At 34.6% G+C, this 18,597-nt stretch overlaps 1 protein-coding gene across 1 annotated transcript in view; it reads right to left on the minus strand.

Moving 5' to 3' along the window:
* LRPPRC (leucine rich pentatricopeptide repeat containing) overlaps positions 1-18,597 on the minus strand; it is an 85,126-nt gene that overhangs the window by 51,503 nt on the left and 15,026 nt on the right. The window contains exons 8-17 of the mRNA XM_033056362.2: positions 17,789-17,933; positions 17,017-17,159; positions 16,638-16,743; positions 16,449-16,556; positions 10,606-10,724; positions 9,979-10,072; positions 6,774-6,843; positions 3,668-3,695; positions 1,405-1,462; positions 163-269 (exon numbers count right to left, since the gene is read on the minus strand). Of these exons, the coding sequence (XP_032912253.1) occupies positions 163-269; positions 1,405-1,462; positions 3,668-3,695; positions 6,774-6,843; positions 9,979-10,072; positions 10,606-10,724; positions 16,449-16,556; positions 16,638-16,743; positions 17,017-17,159; positions 17,789-17,933 (978 nt within the window). The remainder of the gene's footprint in view (positions 1-162; positions 270-1,404; positions 1,463-3,667; positions 3,696-6,773; positions 6,844-9,978; positions 10,073-10,605; positions 10,725-16,448; positions 16,557-16,637; positions 16,744-17,016; positions 17,160-17,788; positions 17,934-18,597) is intronic.

The following is an 18,597-nucleotide window of genomic DNA, read 5'->3' on the forward strand; positions in this document are numbered from 1 at the left end:
ACTGAAATTTGTCTAACAGAAATTATCTCAGACGTAATTCAAGTCTCCAGCTCTTGCATGTCATTGAGAAGTGGTCTGGTTGTACTTAAAAGCAGCAATTTCAAACCTAATAGATACATGTCAGGCAGGACAGGCATTATGTAGCAAAAAATGAAATGGTACCATCTCCTTCAGCTGATGGAAGTATTGTCTCAAACGCTCCTCCTTGGCCTGTACCTCTGAGTCACTCATGCTGTCAATCAAGTGATAAAGAAAATAGCCAACAGCTTCTGTGGAAAAAAACAAGAGAAAGCATTCCACTAAAATTACTGAGACTGTCATGTTATCAAGATTAATTTATAAGAAATCATTTTGGTGTGAGATGTCACCCTGATGAGAGGCTCTGAAATGGCAACAATGATCACTGAGGCATAGAGATTATGTGGTTTGGGAGCACATATCTAACTGGTGAGTGAAAGGAATATTAATTATTTTCAGACCTAGTGACAGCTTTTCAGTACAGAATCTTACTTCAATCTATTTTTTTCCACTACTGTGTGACAGAAGTGGTACTGCCCAAGGCCTTCCCCCCCTTTCCTGCCTGCTACCCCAAATAGTTGCCACAAATATTTTGTCATTGCTCAAAAGAAAAAACAGATTTCTAACACTTTGCATATTTATTCTGTACATTTTACCCATTATATTCCATTACCAAGCTACATTAAGTATTGTAATATTAATATAACAGCATACAAAAATATTTTTACCGTTAGAGCAAGAAGAAACTGCCTATTAGCCAATGAAAGTCAAGATGAATAGATTTCATCAAATTATGCTAAGTTTCTTATCTATGCAGTGTAAAAATATGTGGGGACTACCTCTTCCCGAAACAGGAAGAGCGCTAAGTATTGCCTTCCCAAAGATTAGCTGTCCCCATACCTCCTTGCCCCTCTGGTCCTGAAAGGAGGGGGAAAAAAACCCCAAACTTTTTTTAAAAAAAAACACATTAAATAAAAAAAGCATACCTATTTCAAGGCAGAAGATATGGGATATTAAGTACTGTTTTGCCTCACAAAATCAGTACCTTTACTACTAAAGGTAATAGTAGTAAAGGAAAAACTGCCTTTTTTTTCCAAGTACTTAAGCACTGATACTGTATTCCCTCTAAATCTCCATTTTGATCTATAAATTTAGAAAAATAAATCATTATCAGCAAGATTCGTTTATAATTCTAAAAAGAAAAATATCTCGTGGATCTAACAGAATATGCTCTGATTATTTGAATCAGGATTTTACCCAACATGTTTTCAAATTTCACTTTCAAAAAGAAGCAATCAGTGTTTACTGTTGTAATCCCTCAAACCCATCATTACACAGAAGAACGGATTTGTGGATAAGTTACAATCATAGAAATTGAAACTCTACCAGTTGGTCCTGGAGGCGTCAGGCAATAACGTTCATCCTTGTACAACAGTTCTGTTATCTGGTAAGACAGAATAATCGTACATTGCAGCCAAAAGAAGCAAGCAAGGACAAATAGTATCTGAAATTGAATTCTCAAAATAATAAAGCATCTCTCTGTTAAAGTATTATTCTTTACCACATCATAGTCATTCCCTAAGAAACACAAAGGGGTTTTTTGGCAAATAATAGGGTTTTCTTGAAAAAATATTGCAAACAGAAATGTTTTCTGAGGTATAGCATTAAGACAGAGAACACTCTAGTATTCTGTTTATATATCATTCTACAGGAAGTTAGCTATCCTGCTTAAAGCGTGTCACTCCTGAAGATGCTACAATTATGTTCCAATTTACAGAAAGGCTGAGATTGTCCTAAAAAGCTTCTTATTTTTTATATCTGAAAGAAGGAAAAAAAATTATCATGCTATGCTAGAATTAAGGTAACTAGTACAAGTACAGTTAGTTTTAAATAAGCTGTTGTAAATAAGGACTATTTCAAATGACAAAACATGCGTACATAAAAATTAACTACAATCAACTACCTTTAGCACTCATTTGATCCATCATGCAAACCAAAGAAATATATAGATTTTGCTTCCTCTGAAAGAAAAGAAACCCCCATATCTTACCTACAAATACTTTAACCTAAACAGCATCACTTTAAAAGTCATTTGACTGTTCTTAAGGAAATTAAATCATTTTTATTAATTAAATCTTCAGTTAAAAACTCAAATTGTGTTTCAAGAATTTTTGTTTTATCTCCCACGATTCTAGAATGCAATCTCAGACAAGTCAGGAGATGTATTCTCTGCCACTTAAAACACTGCCAAAGTGCTGTGTTTTAAGTAATGACAAAAGAAAAGGAACCCTCATCTTCAATTATTGATGAAAACGGATAAAGACAAAAAATACCAAATGTGCAACTGAATATCTCATCTATTATATTTCTATCAACACCATGGACACTGTTCACAATTAAACTACAGCTTTTTTCTGCCCTTTTCCTCTCATCTTCCTATGACAAATCAATACACTGCAATAAAATCCAAGGAAATCATAACAGTTCTTTGGAATCAAATATCAGAATACTAAAAGGGATGAATTACAGAAAAAAATGTGCAATATTATTTCTGTTTCTAGGTGTCTATTTATTTCCCAAGTTAGCATTTCTTATTTTACAAGTTCAGTGTATGTATTTACTCTTTAATTTAGTGAAGACAACAAAATGTATTTTTCTTCCATTGTGATGAAGAGCAGAATTAATTTTAGATTTCACAATGCAGACCACCATTACTTGAGCCTTCTGTCCTTCAAAATTATTTTTATAATTGGACCAGTAAGACATCCCCTTTTTTCTTTCCCTGCCCTCCTATTTTTTTAAATGCAAAAAAGGAAGGAGAGGCAGTCGACAAAAACATCCTCTCACCAGAATCATCACATAACAGTAAAAGGCAGTAAAACGCAAAAAAAATCCTTCACTGATTTTATGCAAATCATTGATCAGTGACTTTCCAAATCTCAATTTCCAATTCATTCCAAGATTTTTGTGAAATTAATAATGTACTTTTATTAATCAGCAGTTACAGTACTGAAAAATAACAACAAAAAGCATCCCTTCCCAAATTCTGAAACCACATCTAAAGCAGTATCTGCTAACATCTCCTCCATTCTAATGCTGTGCAAAATGTAATGACCAAGTAATATTGCACTGTCTTTGTAACAAAGCCCTAATGTAGGGTCAGAAATACAACTAGAAATTTCCCTTTGAGTTCATCCAGTTAATTTATTTTATCTGGTTGTGACTTCAATGCTTTAAGTCATATAACAGAAACTTGGAAAAACTAAGACTGCTTTACTATTTTATTAGCATCAGTGTGAGGATAGGAAGAAAGTTTAGGGAGGGCAGGAAAGTGAATTGATGCCAGGTGGCACAACCATGGCAGACTTTGTTCCAGAAGCTACAACCACTTGTAGCTGTAACTACATTGATCTAGAAATTGCAGTAGAATAAGTTAAATGATATGGCAACACCACACTTGATTTTTCCCGATTTCACTTAACTGTCTAATTTGAAAACTTGGTTTGATACACTTACCTGATCTGTCACTGACAGAAGTCTTGCTCAAATTAATCAGGTCTACAATTTGCAGTTTCAAATTCAGATTTACAGTAATAGACCATAAACATGCCATGCCTAAAGAATCTTGATTTTATTTATCTCCACTTACCTTGCTCCATAGCTGTACATCATCTGAGCTGAAGAGGGCAGCAAAGGATAACAAATTAAAAGCAACAAAATTATTTTACTCTTGTAGCTTTCTCTAATACAACACAGAACATCAACACTCAGGATCTTATTTAGATGAAATTAAAATACAGTAATTGCTGGTTTAAACTAATTTTGTATAGAATAACTTCAGGACTTTTCACTATACTCAATATGGTCATAATTTCTGCTAAAAACTTAATGCAACATTATTTTGATCACTTATGACTAGAATGTGTTTTAGTTTTGATCTTGCTTCAATTTTTTAGCATATCTTAATTTTCTTTAACATATCCTATTTTTGTTTTACACTTCTCTATTCAGCATTTCAAGAAAATAAGTTTCATTCAAACAAGCTGCACTTTACATAGAAAACACTTGATAAATGGAATTTGCTAAAAAAAATCTAGCTTTCCTATGCATTAGACTTCTAATACACCAAGATTACAGGCAGCTATTGATGCATTTATACTATGCAAAAAAAGAAAGTAATCAAATCTCTTAAGGTATAATGTTCACTATAGTGAGAGAAACATGTAATATTTTAAAACACAGAAAACAAAACATAGAATTTCTCCCATCATAGACTGAGACAGAACTTGAAGAATAACACTTCTCTGTACATCATGAGGTTACAACCAAAAATCATGTCAGCCAGTTCACTAAAGTATAAAACTCCTGACATCTTAATCTGCTGTCTCAAGTATTAAAAATTTGATGTTTTCCCATAATTCGTATAACTCCAAAATTCTCAACAGAAGCTGTAACTTTTCAACAACTGTAACTTTTTGATAGCCATAAAACAGCATTAACATAGGCAAGGGTAAGAGAACAAAAACAAGACACAATTTTATCTTCCTGTAATTCTCATTAGAGGAAAATAAGATGTCAGTCTGAATGCACAAAAACTGGAACACAGTCACAGAAGTTTAGGATTTTATTTAGGAAGTTCAAGCCTACAAAGCATTTCTTCTTTCTGTGCAACTGCCACTTGTATTTGAAAATGAGTCAAATGCAGGTCCACACAGAGTGAAAAGAAAATGCCATCTGTGAGGTTAGTTAAGCTTTGTTGGGTGAACTCACTCCACCACTGACAGGATGACAATGAACTGCAGATATCAAATGCATCAATTTCCTAAAGTACTTGACTCTGAAATAGTAATGGTACATCAGGCAAATAGAATGGGAATACTTTGAAGCAGTTACCAGAGAAGAGCAGTTTCAATGGAAATCCATAAACTAGTCTGCCACAGACATTGTTCATGTGTCTCTGGCGTCCCTACCCTGTACTTTTGTACTCCAATCCTGAACTTTGCTCATTTGAACACTCAAGACCTGCATTTAGCCATAAAATTTTGCTGCGGTCTTTACAAAACCTACAAATATTCTTTCTTCTATCGTACCCTCAAGTTTCATGGTCAGGCTGTTCTAGCCATTAAATTTAAAACAGAAAAGGTAACATGAGTGGGTACGCTTTCAGAAATAATGTAAGGGTAAAATGTGAGCACAGGGGACCTTAAATACAGTGTCTGAAACCAGCAGCAAGAAAGGTAAGCAAAAGAATAATATGGAACAGATAAAGAAAACTTATGTCCCATTTGAAAGTGGCAAGAAAAGCTGAAGTAAAAAGTGAGATAAAACAGCACCATCCCATCCCCAAATAAATCACATCAAAAGACCCATAACCTTAATTTCCATGAAAATTTGGAGCGTTTAGCCCAGATGTCCAATAACTGCTGTAATCAGACCAGCAGGAACTATTCCCACTAAGAGAACAGTAACTGTTTCACTTGAGCAGACTGCAATTTTTAGCAACTAGCTTGCTAGTGAGATGATGACATTTAGAGATACTTTAAACCACATTCTGCACATTTGCACCCCAGTGGCAGAGGTATTTCAGGCTAGCCTTGATCATGTGTGGTAAACATTCGCATGGTTTACTTTCTAATGAAAGTCCTACTTCAACTGGATATTTATCTATACTTACAGAGAGAAAATGTGTTTAGAAAATCTGTTTTTTTAATTAATACATCTGAAATAGATTATTCTGGAGCTCACTATTTAAAGGAATAGCAACATATTCCTAGTGGATCTAAAATTTCCCTTATCCCTTGGATGCCAAGAGCAGCTAGGGCCTAGGTAACAAACCGAATTTCAACACCGGTTTGCCTTTTCTCCTCCTCTTCCCATGATACATAAGGACCAGCTAGATAGAACATGCAATTTACTAGGAAATTATTTTGGTCATGTTCATTTGTTATGTTCTACTAATACCCAACTGAAACACAATTCTAATTCACACTCATTACAAAATCCCAGGAAATAACAAAATCAGTCTTCAAACCGTGGTCCTGAGTAATATTAGGGGACTTCTCTTGCTCCCTGTGCTATAGGCATGCTGAAAAAATCCCTATCATTCCCAATCCTAAACGTTTGACTGGGGCAAGCAGTGCATGACAGAAGTGCTTGTTAATCCACATGTATTTGCATAAGCTTAGGACAACCTTGCAAATTCACAAGGAACAGGACCATATGACTGTGAATACAAAGTCCTGGCAATGTAGCTCAGAACTAGGTGTTACATGTGAGTGTTCAGGAGCCATACCAACCCAGAGGGCACAGAAAATTAGCAGATGTAGCAGAATCTGCTAGGTTCCTACTGGTATTTCATCTTCATCAAACACTCTATTACTTTATTAGTTAATAGTGATAATCTTTAGGGAATTTTTACAATAGTATAGCTGTTTATAAAAAATGTAAATAAAGATAAACCCCCAAATGTTTACTACCCTCACTTTATATACTAGCAAAGAGCACAGAACAAAGAACAACGAAATTATTTTTCATCTACTGCATTCTACTGTTTCAAGTGCATGCTCATATATAGCAGAGGCAAGGAAAAGGAGGGAAGCAGGGAGGAACAACAGTATCTCCTACTAGACTTGGAATGCTACTTCTAAAATATGAAACAGGGGGCAAAAAACAGGACAGACTTGTGCTCAACAAAACAAAAAGGAGAGGGACCTTTGTTACATAGGAAAACAGAAGTATTCATAAAAGAACCTTACCTTTTAAAACCCAAAATGAGGCTGTTTCTAAACAGTCGATAATCAATAGCAGGTGTGTTTGCAGAAGACACTATAAATGAAAACAATATTTCTCAATAGCCAGCGTCAAAAAAATCCCTGAACAACTCAGTAGATCATGTAAATAGACCATCACTTGAAATGCTACTTTGATAGTTTACTAAATGCTGACAAACATTTATAAACCAAGATTTCAAATATCAAAGTGTTTGCAACAGTCATTTTATCAGCTCTAAATCAGATCCATTTCAAAAGCAATCAAATATTCAGAGAGTGTTTTCCCTCTACATTGCCTTTAATGTCAACAGATAATAAATTAACTTTTAATATGAATTATTAATTGCATAAAGTATCTTTACTTGTAAGAAAGTTCAAGACCAATTCCAAAAAGCAAAACAAACCTCAAAAAATATTAAACAAGAAAACCTGAGATATTAGTGCTGGAACAAGAAAAGAAACTGAAAGCAAATGGTTTGCTAATTGTTCAGACTGAACACTTGCCTTAAAACAGGTTCTAAATTTCTGCCTTTTAGTTTTTCAAATAGTAATAAAAATAAAATTTAAAAAAGTCCACGCAAAAATTAATGGCTCAACACTTTCTTAAGTGGTTGCTTTTGCTAGTATAAATGCCCTAAAGAAAGAAAAAGTAGTTCCATCTAAAGTGCTATTCACTGAATTAAATTAAATCTAAGGGGGGAAAAAAGAGACAAACATACAGTTCTATATATTGTTACATACAATATTATTTGAACACAAAGGAAACAGCAAAATCACTTAAAATTAGATGTCCCTGAGAGGTCATTTACAGTTATGCTTCATGTCCTCATCTTTACAGCATTTCTTGACTGAATAGTCCATAGCATTCTACCTTCTTCCTGTAGAACTGCTGTCTCTCATTCCAGCACCACAGACCAGCAAAGAAAAAAATAACAGTAGTGGGTGCATTTATGTCCTGCATGAAGTTACCATCATCGCACTTCAGCATCACAATGGAATTAACTGCTGTAAAAACCTGACTGCACAGGGCTCTTTCAGCAAGGGCTGCAATATGGTAGAAGATAACCAAAATAAAAATACCAGCTCTAAAAGAACTTGGGAAGTCAAAGGCAAGAACACACTAAGAGCACTTCCCTAGTTTCAAATACTGGAACATTTCTTTTTGTTTGAGAATCTCAGGTAAAGTTGGTTTCAAGACACCCTCAATACAAATTCTCCTCCAGCAGTATATTAAACTTTTTGCTCATAAAAAGACGAGCAAAAAAGCATCTTAGTATGCTCAGCTGCTGCTGACAATCGGCAACCTGGTTTCCTTAGCAACAAACAAGTCTGAGAAAATCAAGGGGCTGACAATGAAGTGGAATGGAACGGCATGATAAAGGGAAAAAGCAGCTCTCATGTACACTGCCTTATGTGCCCAGATTCCTCAGCTGATGCTTCGGAGTTTTCATCTTGTCAGTAGCAGAAATCTATACATTATAAGGCATGAGAAGCTGAATCAATACACCCAGATAGCAGCCAGCATTAATAACCAACCTTTGCCTCCTCTGACTACACTGATGAGACAATCTCAAACTATTTTCCATACTGCATCTATTTTTCCCTCTTTGTAATACTGCAAAAAGAGACAAGTCAAAAAGAAAAAAAAAAATCAGCTGTTTAATATCTGTGCCTTATCATCACATAGGTGCTAATTAGATTTACTAGCATTCATTTCAGCTTGGTAAACTATTTACGGAGTAGCTTCCTTTAAAGCTCAAGTTCAAAGAAATTTGATATGTCTCCATGAATTATTAACCCTGGTCTTTGTAAACAGAAATACCACTACAAGATTTAAATTCAACTCACAGACAATGGTTAAACAATATACTATGTGATACTAATTTTTTGAGTGAGATAGAATTCGACTTACTCTATGTGTCTGTGTCATACTTTTGACATACATCAGGCATACATGCACTTATGTCTTACAACACATTAAAACCAGCCTGTTTCAGTAAACCAGAATGAAAGGAGGGGGTCTACGTTTTCATGGAGAAAAAAAACCCTGAGACTATTTCACATTCGAGAAGAGATTTCATTGTTAATAAACAGTCCTCCTTTGAAAAAAATTTTGAAGTTTTTTTAGGTATTTCTTTTTTTAGGGTCAATGGTTGAGTTTACGGGTTTTTTTTTTTAATAAAACCAAACAAAGTACTGGCAAAATGTAAGGTGAATCTTGAAAATTCACTAACTGATAACTCCCCTATACCAAAATCAAATCACTGATTAGTAAGTACTCAATTTTTTCATCTGCAACACAATGGCTTCCCAGAGTCATGGTATATTTATTTATACATTTGTTAAATAAAACAGTTAATGACAACTGCAACAAACAACTGCTTAAGCTTTTCCCTGAGCCTTGAACAAATAAAACTGTTGGTTTTCTGTATCAGATTTAGCCCAAGTTTAGGTATTTTATTAATATCTCAGTATACTAGGAATATAAAAACTATTTAAATTTTGACGAGAATCACATATTCCTACTAAACCAAGCAAATTATCCTATCCTATCCCATACATTCAGTCAATGACACAAATTAACATTTGCAAGCACTGAGCATCAGAACAGTCTTCAGACGAAACTCTTAAACATGCTACAATTCAATGCCTAATTAACCAATCACACATTTATACATAACTTCCATGACCAAGAGATCAGCAGAACAGCCTCAGGTTAATGTCAGTGACCATCAGATCTTTAAAGTTGGTTCTTTCATGAGTAACTGTGGTACTTCAGAGCTGCATCGTTCCTTGCTTTCTGTAGTCATTGATGCTGAAAACAAAAGCAATCCCAGCACCAACCACCTAAAAGGCCTTGTGGAAAACAAACTCTTTGCTTAAGCTCTCTAAGTGCAAGACTGTCACACTCCTGTCACAATCACAGTGAAGCTGTTATTTGCAAATAACTTGTATGTAAATCTTACGGCCAAGTTCAATACCAAAGAAGAATTTAAACTATGATTTATGGCTCAGAATTGGCAGTTTCAATCTGACAAGTCATCATAGGAGACCTCACATGATAAGCACTTTGCTCAAGTTCTCCACATATGTTGAAACCTCACATATTAACACAAGTAAATCTCTCAGCCCACAACCAATTCACACTATCACTGAATACACAGTAACAAGCAACATGAAAAATACTCACGTAAAGAAAGAACTTTATCCAGTCTCCCGTGCAGTGCCTCACTTCTCATTTCTGCTGTATAGAGCCCAACACTTTCAAACAGGCAGCCATTTTCCTAGAGAAAAAGCAATCAACCATGGAACTCCTTACAGAAGACCTCCTGATACTTCATATTTCTAAACATTTCCTTCCCAAAGGTAGCTGTTGAGAACATGGAAGGTGTTCTACAGGAGTCTACACAGCAGCCAAATGAGTCGCTACCAATCCAAAATTTTTTGTATTGAAATCAGCTGCAAGAGACAAAGTTACAAAAGGCAGAAAGACGGGGACACTTAAATTTGGTCTCCAATTCTCAATTCTTTAGCCAGTAAAAAAAAAATTATTCACCAGAAGCAACTGTAGTAATTCCAGTCCCCAGTAAAAAATAAAAAGGGGCATTATTCACTCATTTACTTCTCCAGTTTAGGAAAAAAAAAAGCTACTGGATCTGGAGCAAAATACTTTGGTTAGTTATGAAAAAATAAAAGCAGCAGGAGGAAGACATGATAAACAAACCATCAGTGCAACAACTGTTTGAAAAACATTCTAAATATCCTGAACAGGCTTCATCATACCAGCCAGTTTTACAAATTTTACATGTAAACTTACCTTCAGCTGGGCATGGGCAGTTTCAGTATCAGCAAAGTTTTTAAAAACATAGTCTGTATACGTTTCTGCATCAAGGTCCACCCCCAATTTATGCATCATTTTGAGGACCTCAAAGATACCTATCAAGGCAAAATTAACAAGTCTAAGCATTCAGAAAAATGAAAACTTGATTATCAATATGTAAAAATAAATGCTGCTTTACAAAAAAAGGAATTGTTTCCTCAATTTCCCTCCTTGAAATTGTCATGAAAAGTCTTGCAATTTAGGTATTAATAGAATTCTTAACTGTGAAATTTAAAATAGATTTACAAAACTTCATATTCTGTGCCGTACTACAAAAATCGTCAAAGTTCCATTTGGAAATTGCTATTACACAGTTATTTTCTAATACAGTAAATGTAAGTCATGTTTGCAGAACATCTTACAGAGCTATGTATCAAAATGTCCGTATTACTGTGCATAAAAAACAAATCTGAAATTTGATGTAAAGTACATAAACTCAAGATACAAACACATCCTTCACGCATACTTAGTTTTGCTCCCAGTACCCAGCTCTGATTAGCATTAGTGTTCAGGACTTTTCTCTGGACTTGTTTAAAAGTAGTAACATGTTTGTAATCAAACTGGTTGATTACAACACACCAGTTTCAAACTGGAAATTCAGAAAAAGGCTGGAGTCCCCCAAGCCCACCGAAGCTACGCTGTAACTTTATCAGGTTTCACATAGTGTCATACAACGAGACTGTGTATCACTTCGGTAGAGTCACATTTGAAGACACTAGATACCAAATATTAATAGTCCAGCAACTACAATGTAATTTTAGAGTAAGCCATTCTTTTTAACTGTTCACACTCCTCTGATTTGCAGAAACTTCTTACAGTAACCTTAGCTACCAAACTTTGAACCCCTGTCAAAACCAATACAGGTATAATAATTTTTTGCCGGTCTAAAAATGCTTTGTCAGTTGCTGCAGGACACCAGTACCAAACAACATATGTTTTTTTCAACTTGCATTTCATACTTATTACTTTAAAAATGTCCAAAGTCCCTGTCTTTGCCCTGGAGTGCCACCTATGGAAAAGTGACACTTCCATGAATATTTTATGCAGTGCACTATGGTGCAAATAATCAAATGTGAATTCCCTTTGAGCACTTGAAAATACATGCAGGCAAGTCACACTAGATTAAAGTCGCATCATCTGTTCGAGTTTGCCTTAAACAAAACTCTGATTTTGGACCAGAATCTGCAAAAACATGAATAAAGAATTAATTACACTAAGTCTTTCTTCGTACCTTTCAAATGTTGACAGCTAGTTTCTATTTCATGTTTTCAATATCCCAGAAAATATATTAAGTCCTCTTACACTGAAACCTTTTCAAAATAACTGTAACACTAAAAAGTAGTTTGAAGACCAAGAACTAGATTCCATAGTGAGTAAGGTGTGGTGCACTCAAGAGGTATGAGTTCAAGCTTGTATGCAGAGGAGTGCAGAAAAAAAGGCTTGTTAAGCATCCCCACCCCCCAGCAGATAGACTAGGGCACACCTCCTCAGCAGAAAAGAGCAGGTGTGAGAAACAGAACACCAGCACAACAGCAAGATGCAGATACCACAACCATACCGCACCAAAGTAATTGCATAGCAAAAGTAATCACAAACTGAAAATGAAAACATGTGTAGCAGTTGTTTTTTTTTTTAAGGTGGCTGATGTACAATTTTTGGGGCAACAGAAAATTAATGAAACCAACACAGAGTCCTACGGTTTTGCATACATTTTCTACCTCACCAAAAGCAGAACTACTTTACAGTCAAATAAACATCTTCCACAATATTAAGCAATGAAACATTTCCATTTCAGTTAAAAAGATTTGAGCATTATGTATGTGGACTTTTATAAAATCTTTGCTTCTCATATTGGACCTCTTCTCTCTCCCCCAACCAAAAAACAGACTAAAAAAGAAAGGCACAAAAAAGTGCAGTTATGTTCATGAAGAACACTGGTCTCACAAACTTTTTTGAGAACAACCCCCCAAATATACATGTTAATTGATTTAGAAATTACACACATGTATAGAACTGTACTGATATATTGTGGGCGTCATCAGAAATACATGAAAATAGAGAGCCAAAAGGATAAAATATTTATTTGCTAACACTCACAACCCAATGGATTGCCTTGCACACCCCACTCTGGAGACCACTGATCCAGAAGACTGGGCATGACTAAAATCTCCAGTAAAATCTTTTGGTCAACTACCTGCTTGATCAAGAACAGACTTTTTGCGATCTTAGGTTGACATATGTAAGTACACAGGAGTTGGGTATACAAAATCAAACAATAGAGTACAAAGAAGAGAGAAACAGGAAACAAAACAAACTTCTTTTTGTCAATACTGGAAACAGCATTCAAACAGCACAACACAACAGATTCCAACCTCAAATCAGTATATTGAAGACTAAATATAGGAGAGATGAACTATGAGGTGGTCATAACAGTTATGTGGTAGAGCAGCTTTTCAAAAACTGAGAAGTGAGGCTTGCATTGCAGTCTACCATTCATTTCCTAAGGTTCCCACAGTTAAGACATGCCTACTCCCTAAAGCACCCCCATACAGAGAACAGAAGGCATTTATAAGGCAGTTATGTACAGTTCTACATGTGCAAGGGAGGTTAAATTTGGTTTTAAGTAGTTTTCTGATGAAACAAAATACTAAAACTTCAGCTCAATAAGTAAGGTTACATTCAGGAAAGCATAGTATTTAGTGTCTTTTTGCTGTGCTGGTAATTTCAGATCCACTCAGAATGTTCTTTGCCAGAGAAGTCTGTCTATAAAACAAGATTTCAAGCAGTAACTTTGTGAAATCACCATCCTTAGTCCCTTCCGGACCTAGGTTCTTATTTTCCAGAGTAAAAACTGAATTACTGTTCACTAAGCATGGGTTTTGTATGTAACAATAGTTTATACAGAAGTTCAACAACAGTAGAACCCAAAAGCAAGATATACACTTGTAAAAAGTGTTTTTAAAAATAACATCAAATCATTCAAAGGCAAAGTGAAGCTATAAAATATTCATAAATAAGCCTAAGTTGAACATTTCTGCTTATTTACACTAGGCCCTCCCAATTTTAGTGCATAATCTGATACCAAATGACTCTCAGTGCCAGTAGCAAATCCACTACATACTGATCTTTTAAACCCTCCAAACACTTTTCATTCCTAAAAGCCTAATAAACACTAAGGAAATAAGTATTTATCAACTCATGTAACAGCTGCACATAAAGGCAATGCCCCACCTGAAATTATTTGCCTGCGTAAAATGACTGAAAAGAACTGTTTGCTATTTCAGAGTGGTTAAGGTGTATTTAAAATGGCCTCTTTTAGTCTCATACTTCCTAGCCACCTCTTCACTGCTACTTTTCTTTCAAAAACAATTCTGTAATACAGAAATTACAGAATTTTCTTTGCTATCCAGTGTTAGGTTTTGCTATAATAAGCATTAGAGAAACATGCAATTAAACACTGCTATATGCTACTTAATTGTTTGGGTCATAGTATATGTACTGATTCAGATATTTGTACACTACAGCTCTAGACAGTTTATGGGTTTTATTCTGTTTATTCTGATTTTGTAGTCCAATCTACATCCTATCATATTTTTATAGTTTTTCCTCTAAGTTCTCTTCCATTACCAGCCTTACTTATACCAAAACACAAAACTACACACATTACACTGGGCATTACTACTTTGTTGAGAAATTAACTATCTTATTTTTGTATGAGATGTGATACTGCGTCTATACTTCTGTTCACATTATTTTTTGCTCCTAGAAAGCACCATTCTATTAATTTACTATCTGCTGTCACCCTTAGGTTCTCACTGCAGCATGACTATCTGTTATATTATTTCTATGAAAAAATTTCAGGGTGGATGAGATCTTTTCCCCTATTTACCTTTCTTCAAATGTATTGGTTGTATTTTTAAATAGTGGAACTAATTTATTCATTTTTTAAATTATTAACTCAGAAAAAAATGAATGCAAGCTTACATAGAGGAAGAAGACAATCTCTCACTATTCAGCAAGAATAGTTACACTGGTTCTTCACTACAGAAGCAACTGATCAGCTATCTTCGTACCTAATGTATTTTAAGAATTGCAAAATCACTGACTTGTGTAGGTTTGTACAGAATAGTATTGCTTCCACTTGACAGTATAAACTTGGACAGTGAGTACCAGGCTGCAAAATGAGTTTGCAAATAAACAGCATAATCTTATAGCCATGCAGAACTATGTGTATGCAATGCCCTTGCAGACAGAAAAACAAAGGCTCTATGGAAAATGGTTAAAAATGCTAGAATTGAGAGATCCTTTATCAGTTTTCTTCTCAATTTGCTTACATGACTTCCAGCAGCACGTACAGTTGCCAAAGCACAGCTGGTTTCTACAGCAGGGAGTCCAAATTAAGGCAACCTCTGATCTTGACAAAGACCACAAGAAGTACGAAAACTTAAGTTTGTCTTGACACCCAAATATTGCTTCAATTTTGGGAGCCAAGTCTAAACTTAAAATTACTTCCAACATCTCTTAGAATTGTGTTAGTGAAGTGAAATTTTTCATGGAGTAAATGATAGCAGTTTTTTTCAGTAGGCAGCATCCACACAGAGAAGTATGACACTGATTTCAATTCACTTATTTTTGGCAACACTGTGTTTCAAGTAAGTCACAAAGGACCTAAGTAAAACAACATTTCCAGACTTTTAAAATATCATAGAACTTTCAAGGATTTGAAAAGCTGGATAAACTTGGGTAGTAGTCTAGCAGGAACAGAGCCTAAAGAGTTAATAAAAACTGAATATTGTTTTCACAAAGGCTTTTTGAAAAATACTTGAGACATTTTTATAGCCAGAAACAATTAGGGAATACTTGTTTCAGCATTTCTTCCAAACTGGAATGTGACTGTATATTTAAGATAAAATTGCGATATGAAGAGTCTGCTAAAAGCACTTTTTTTTTGTTTGTGCATTTTGTTTGTCACCCAGTGTCACACTAACAACTCTGCATCTCATTCTAAAGCACATTATACTGTGAGATAAGATGAAAAAGACAGTTTTTTGTTTCCCCAAGGGGGAAGTACTTCTGTTAAAAGCATCTTTTTACAATACCATTTTTTCTGAATTACCAATAACGCAAACCAAAGAATTAGATACTGTACTCTAAAATTTAATATTTTTTCAATTCTTATTCATATCCTGTAGACATCCCCATGTGTAACAGGGGAAAGTATGCTAAATGCTTCAACCTACTTAAGAATCCCAAAGATTGAGCATTTTTGTCCTTCAATCAGTATGCTGTCAGGTCAGGCTCACATATTCAGCATTGTAAGTTCTCCTGCAGTTTTTATGATTGCAACAAAACTCAGGTTTGGTTCATCAGGCAAATAATAAGAAGCTGGTTTGAATAAAGGACTGGGTTTGCAGTCCAAGAGAGCTATAATAACATAACCTTACTTTTAAATTCTTCACTTGGATTTCAGTTTCTTCAAGAGTAAACTGTAAATAGTAATGAGCAGCATAAAGAACACTGGAATGCAGAAAGAATGTGAAGAGTTAAAAAAAATTAACTAAACACATCTTTCTATGTCAAGCGAGACGTGAAATTTGTAGGACTGTATCACAATCAAGTAAGAAAGGAGATTTTAAAATATCTTTCTGAAGGAAAAATTGTTTGAAACGGGGACAGACATACAGCAAAAGCTTTATTTGATTTCTGAAGAATCTCACAGCAGTAAGATTTGTGCACTAGGTCTGCAATAATGCTACAGGAGCATTTATCAGACAACTAACCTTTAAGATTATTCTCCTTCTGGTATGCAGCTAGCAGTGGCCAGCAATAGTGAGGTCTGAGTGGCAAGCCTTCCTCCTTCATCAGCTTCATCACATCAATGGCCAAGGCTGAAAACGTTCATAAAAATAATTAAACAGTGACCAAATACTCTATAGAGCACAAGTAAAATAACTAAATAAGTAGAGTACCCAATCTGTTGGTCTCCAAAGCGCAGCGCAAGATAAATGGTAACGGTGCCGAGTGCATCTTCGCTTCTTTTAATTCGGTGCAGAATTGCTTCAGCTTGCTCACAGGCTGCAAACAATTTCAAAAATTATTTAATTTCTCAAAATTGTTAAGAATGTCAGGTTCTTCAAATGTTTGGAAAACAGATAGTACATAAGCCAAACAGGATTCCTTTTTGAATTTCAATTTACTATTCAAGTTGACACAAAATAATAAAATTCTTTTTTTCTTCTTGAAGAACTGCACAACAACTCATCACTTTCAATCTTCACAGTTGCATTAAACTAAATAAATGTACTGATAGTATTAGATTAAGAAAAAAAGTATTACTATTTTGCTTACCAGATCTCTATTTACACAATGTTGCAAGAAGAAGCTACCTTGGTCCATATCTTCACGCGATAAATGACTTAAAGACTTCAAAATGCTGAAGCTGATATCTTCAAAGCCATGAGTTATCAGAGTCAAACACAGGTTCATTACATCTAGAAATTGAAAAACAGAGAACAACAGTATCAATAAAATGCCTACAACTTTTTCACCTTAAACTACTAAAATCAGCAAAAGCTAAAAAAGTGTTTTACAAGTACCATTAACATATTTTTAAACACGATTCACAACCCAAATTTGAGACTACCTTTTCCAGAATTATTTATATTTATCAATGAAATTCACTTTTCCCATAAGAAGACCAGGATAAAAAATACAGAAGTATCACCACTGCAGCATGACATAAGGATAAGGAAAAGATAAACTAATTTCTAGACACGTCAAAAAAGGAAAACAATGGATGAATTAACAGTCATCAATCGGATTAAAATTTAGAAATTAAATTAAAATTTGAAATTTAGAAATTAAAAAAAGATATATTTTGGTATGCAAATTATTAGAACTGTTTCATATTTAGATTTCATAAATTGCAATCTAAAACACACAAACACACAAATTAATCCACAATGGCACAAATATTCCTTTCCCTCAGTATTCAAGACAAAACGACAAAATTACCTATTTTTGGAAAAAGGAAAAGCAACAACAAAAACAGAAAACAAAACAAGAAAAAAAAGGAAAAAAGTGTTCTCTCTCCACTCTGCTATAGGAATCAAGGATATACCTGGAATTAAATCCCTTTCAAATCTTATGCGTCCTTTAATATCCTCGATGTGCTGTGGATATCCAGCCTTGGCAAGGCTAAAAATCACCTGTATCAGAATCCTGTCCATAAGGTATCCTTCAGTCTTCTCAATCTGCTCTAGAGTCTGTAAAACCAAAATAAGTTTAACACTCAAAACAGAGTATTTTTAAAATCAAACAAACACAAAACCCTGGGTTTTTTTCTTTTTTAAAATCCACAGAGTGGTAGAGTGAAAAAATATTCAAGAAGTACTAAGAGGAACTTAAACACCTTTAGACTGTATAAAGGGACAACTAAAAGGGATATAACATATTTCTTTCTAATATCCAATAATATAAGAAAACACCAGAGGTAGTCTCATTGTGAGATGACTTTCAAAAGAAATTACTTTGTAAAGGGAAGAATGACTAATCAAACATTTTGTCACTGTTTGGAAGAATGTCAGTTGATGAGTATTTGTTTAAGTCACAGAAGAAAATTATATTTCCAATACCCTCTTCCTTCATTTGGTCCTCTGCATCTGATTAAACTCCTGATAGAACTTAAGAAAATTGGTTTGATCTTTTCTTATTCCTTTGTGATTATTTCTTCGATTCAAAAAAAAAGTAAGAGAGAATACTTGTAAAAAAATCAGCTACACAAAGGGCTGCAAGGAAGCCTCATCTTACAAATATGTAAGTTGTTCATATCAGTCCTCAAAAAAAATTCATTTTTACTGGAAAGATTCTGTGGTTTCAATGGCCAAAGAATGGTTCAATGGCAACAGAATAACCAAGGTTTACTTTGTA

Source organism: Catharus ustulatus, chromosome 3 (assembly GCF_009819885.2).
Source record: "Catharus ustulatus isolate bCatUst1 chromosome 3, bCatUst1.pri.v2, whole genome shotgun sequence".
NCBI lineage: Eukaryota > Metazoa > Chordata > Aves > Passeriformes > Turdidae > Catharus > Catharus ustulatus.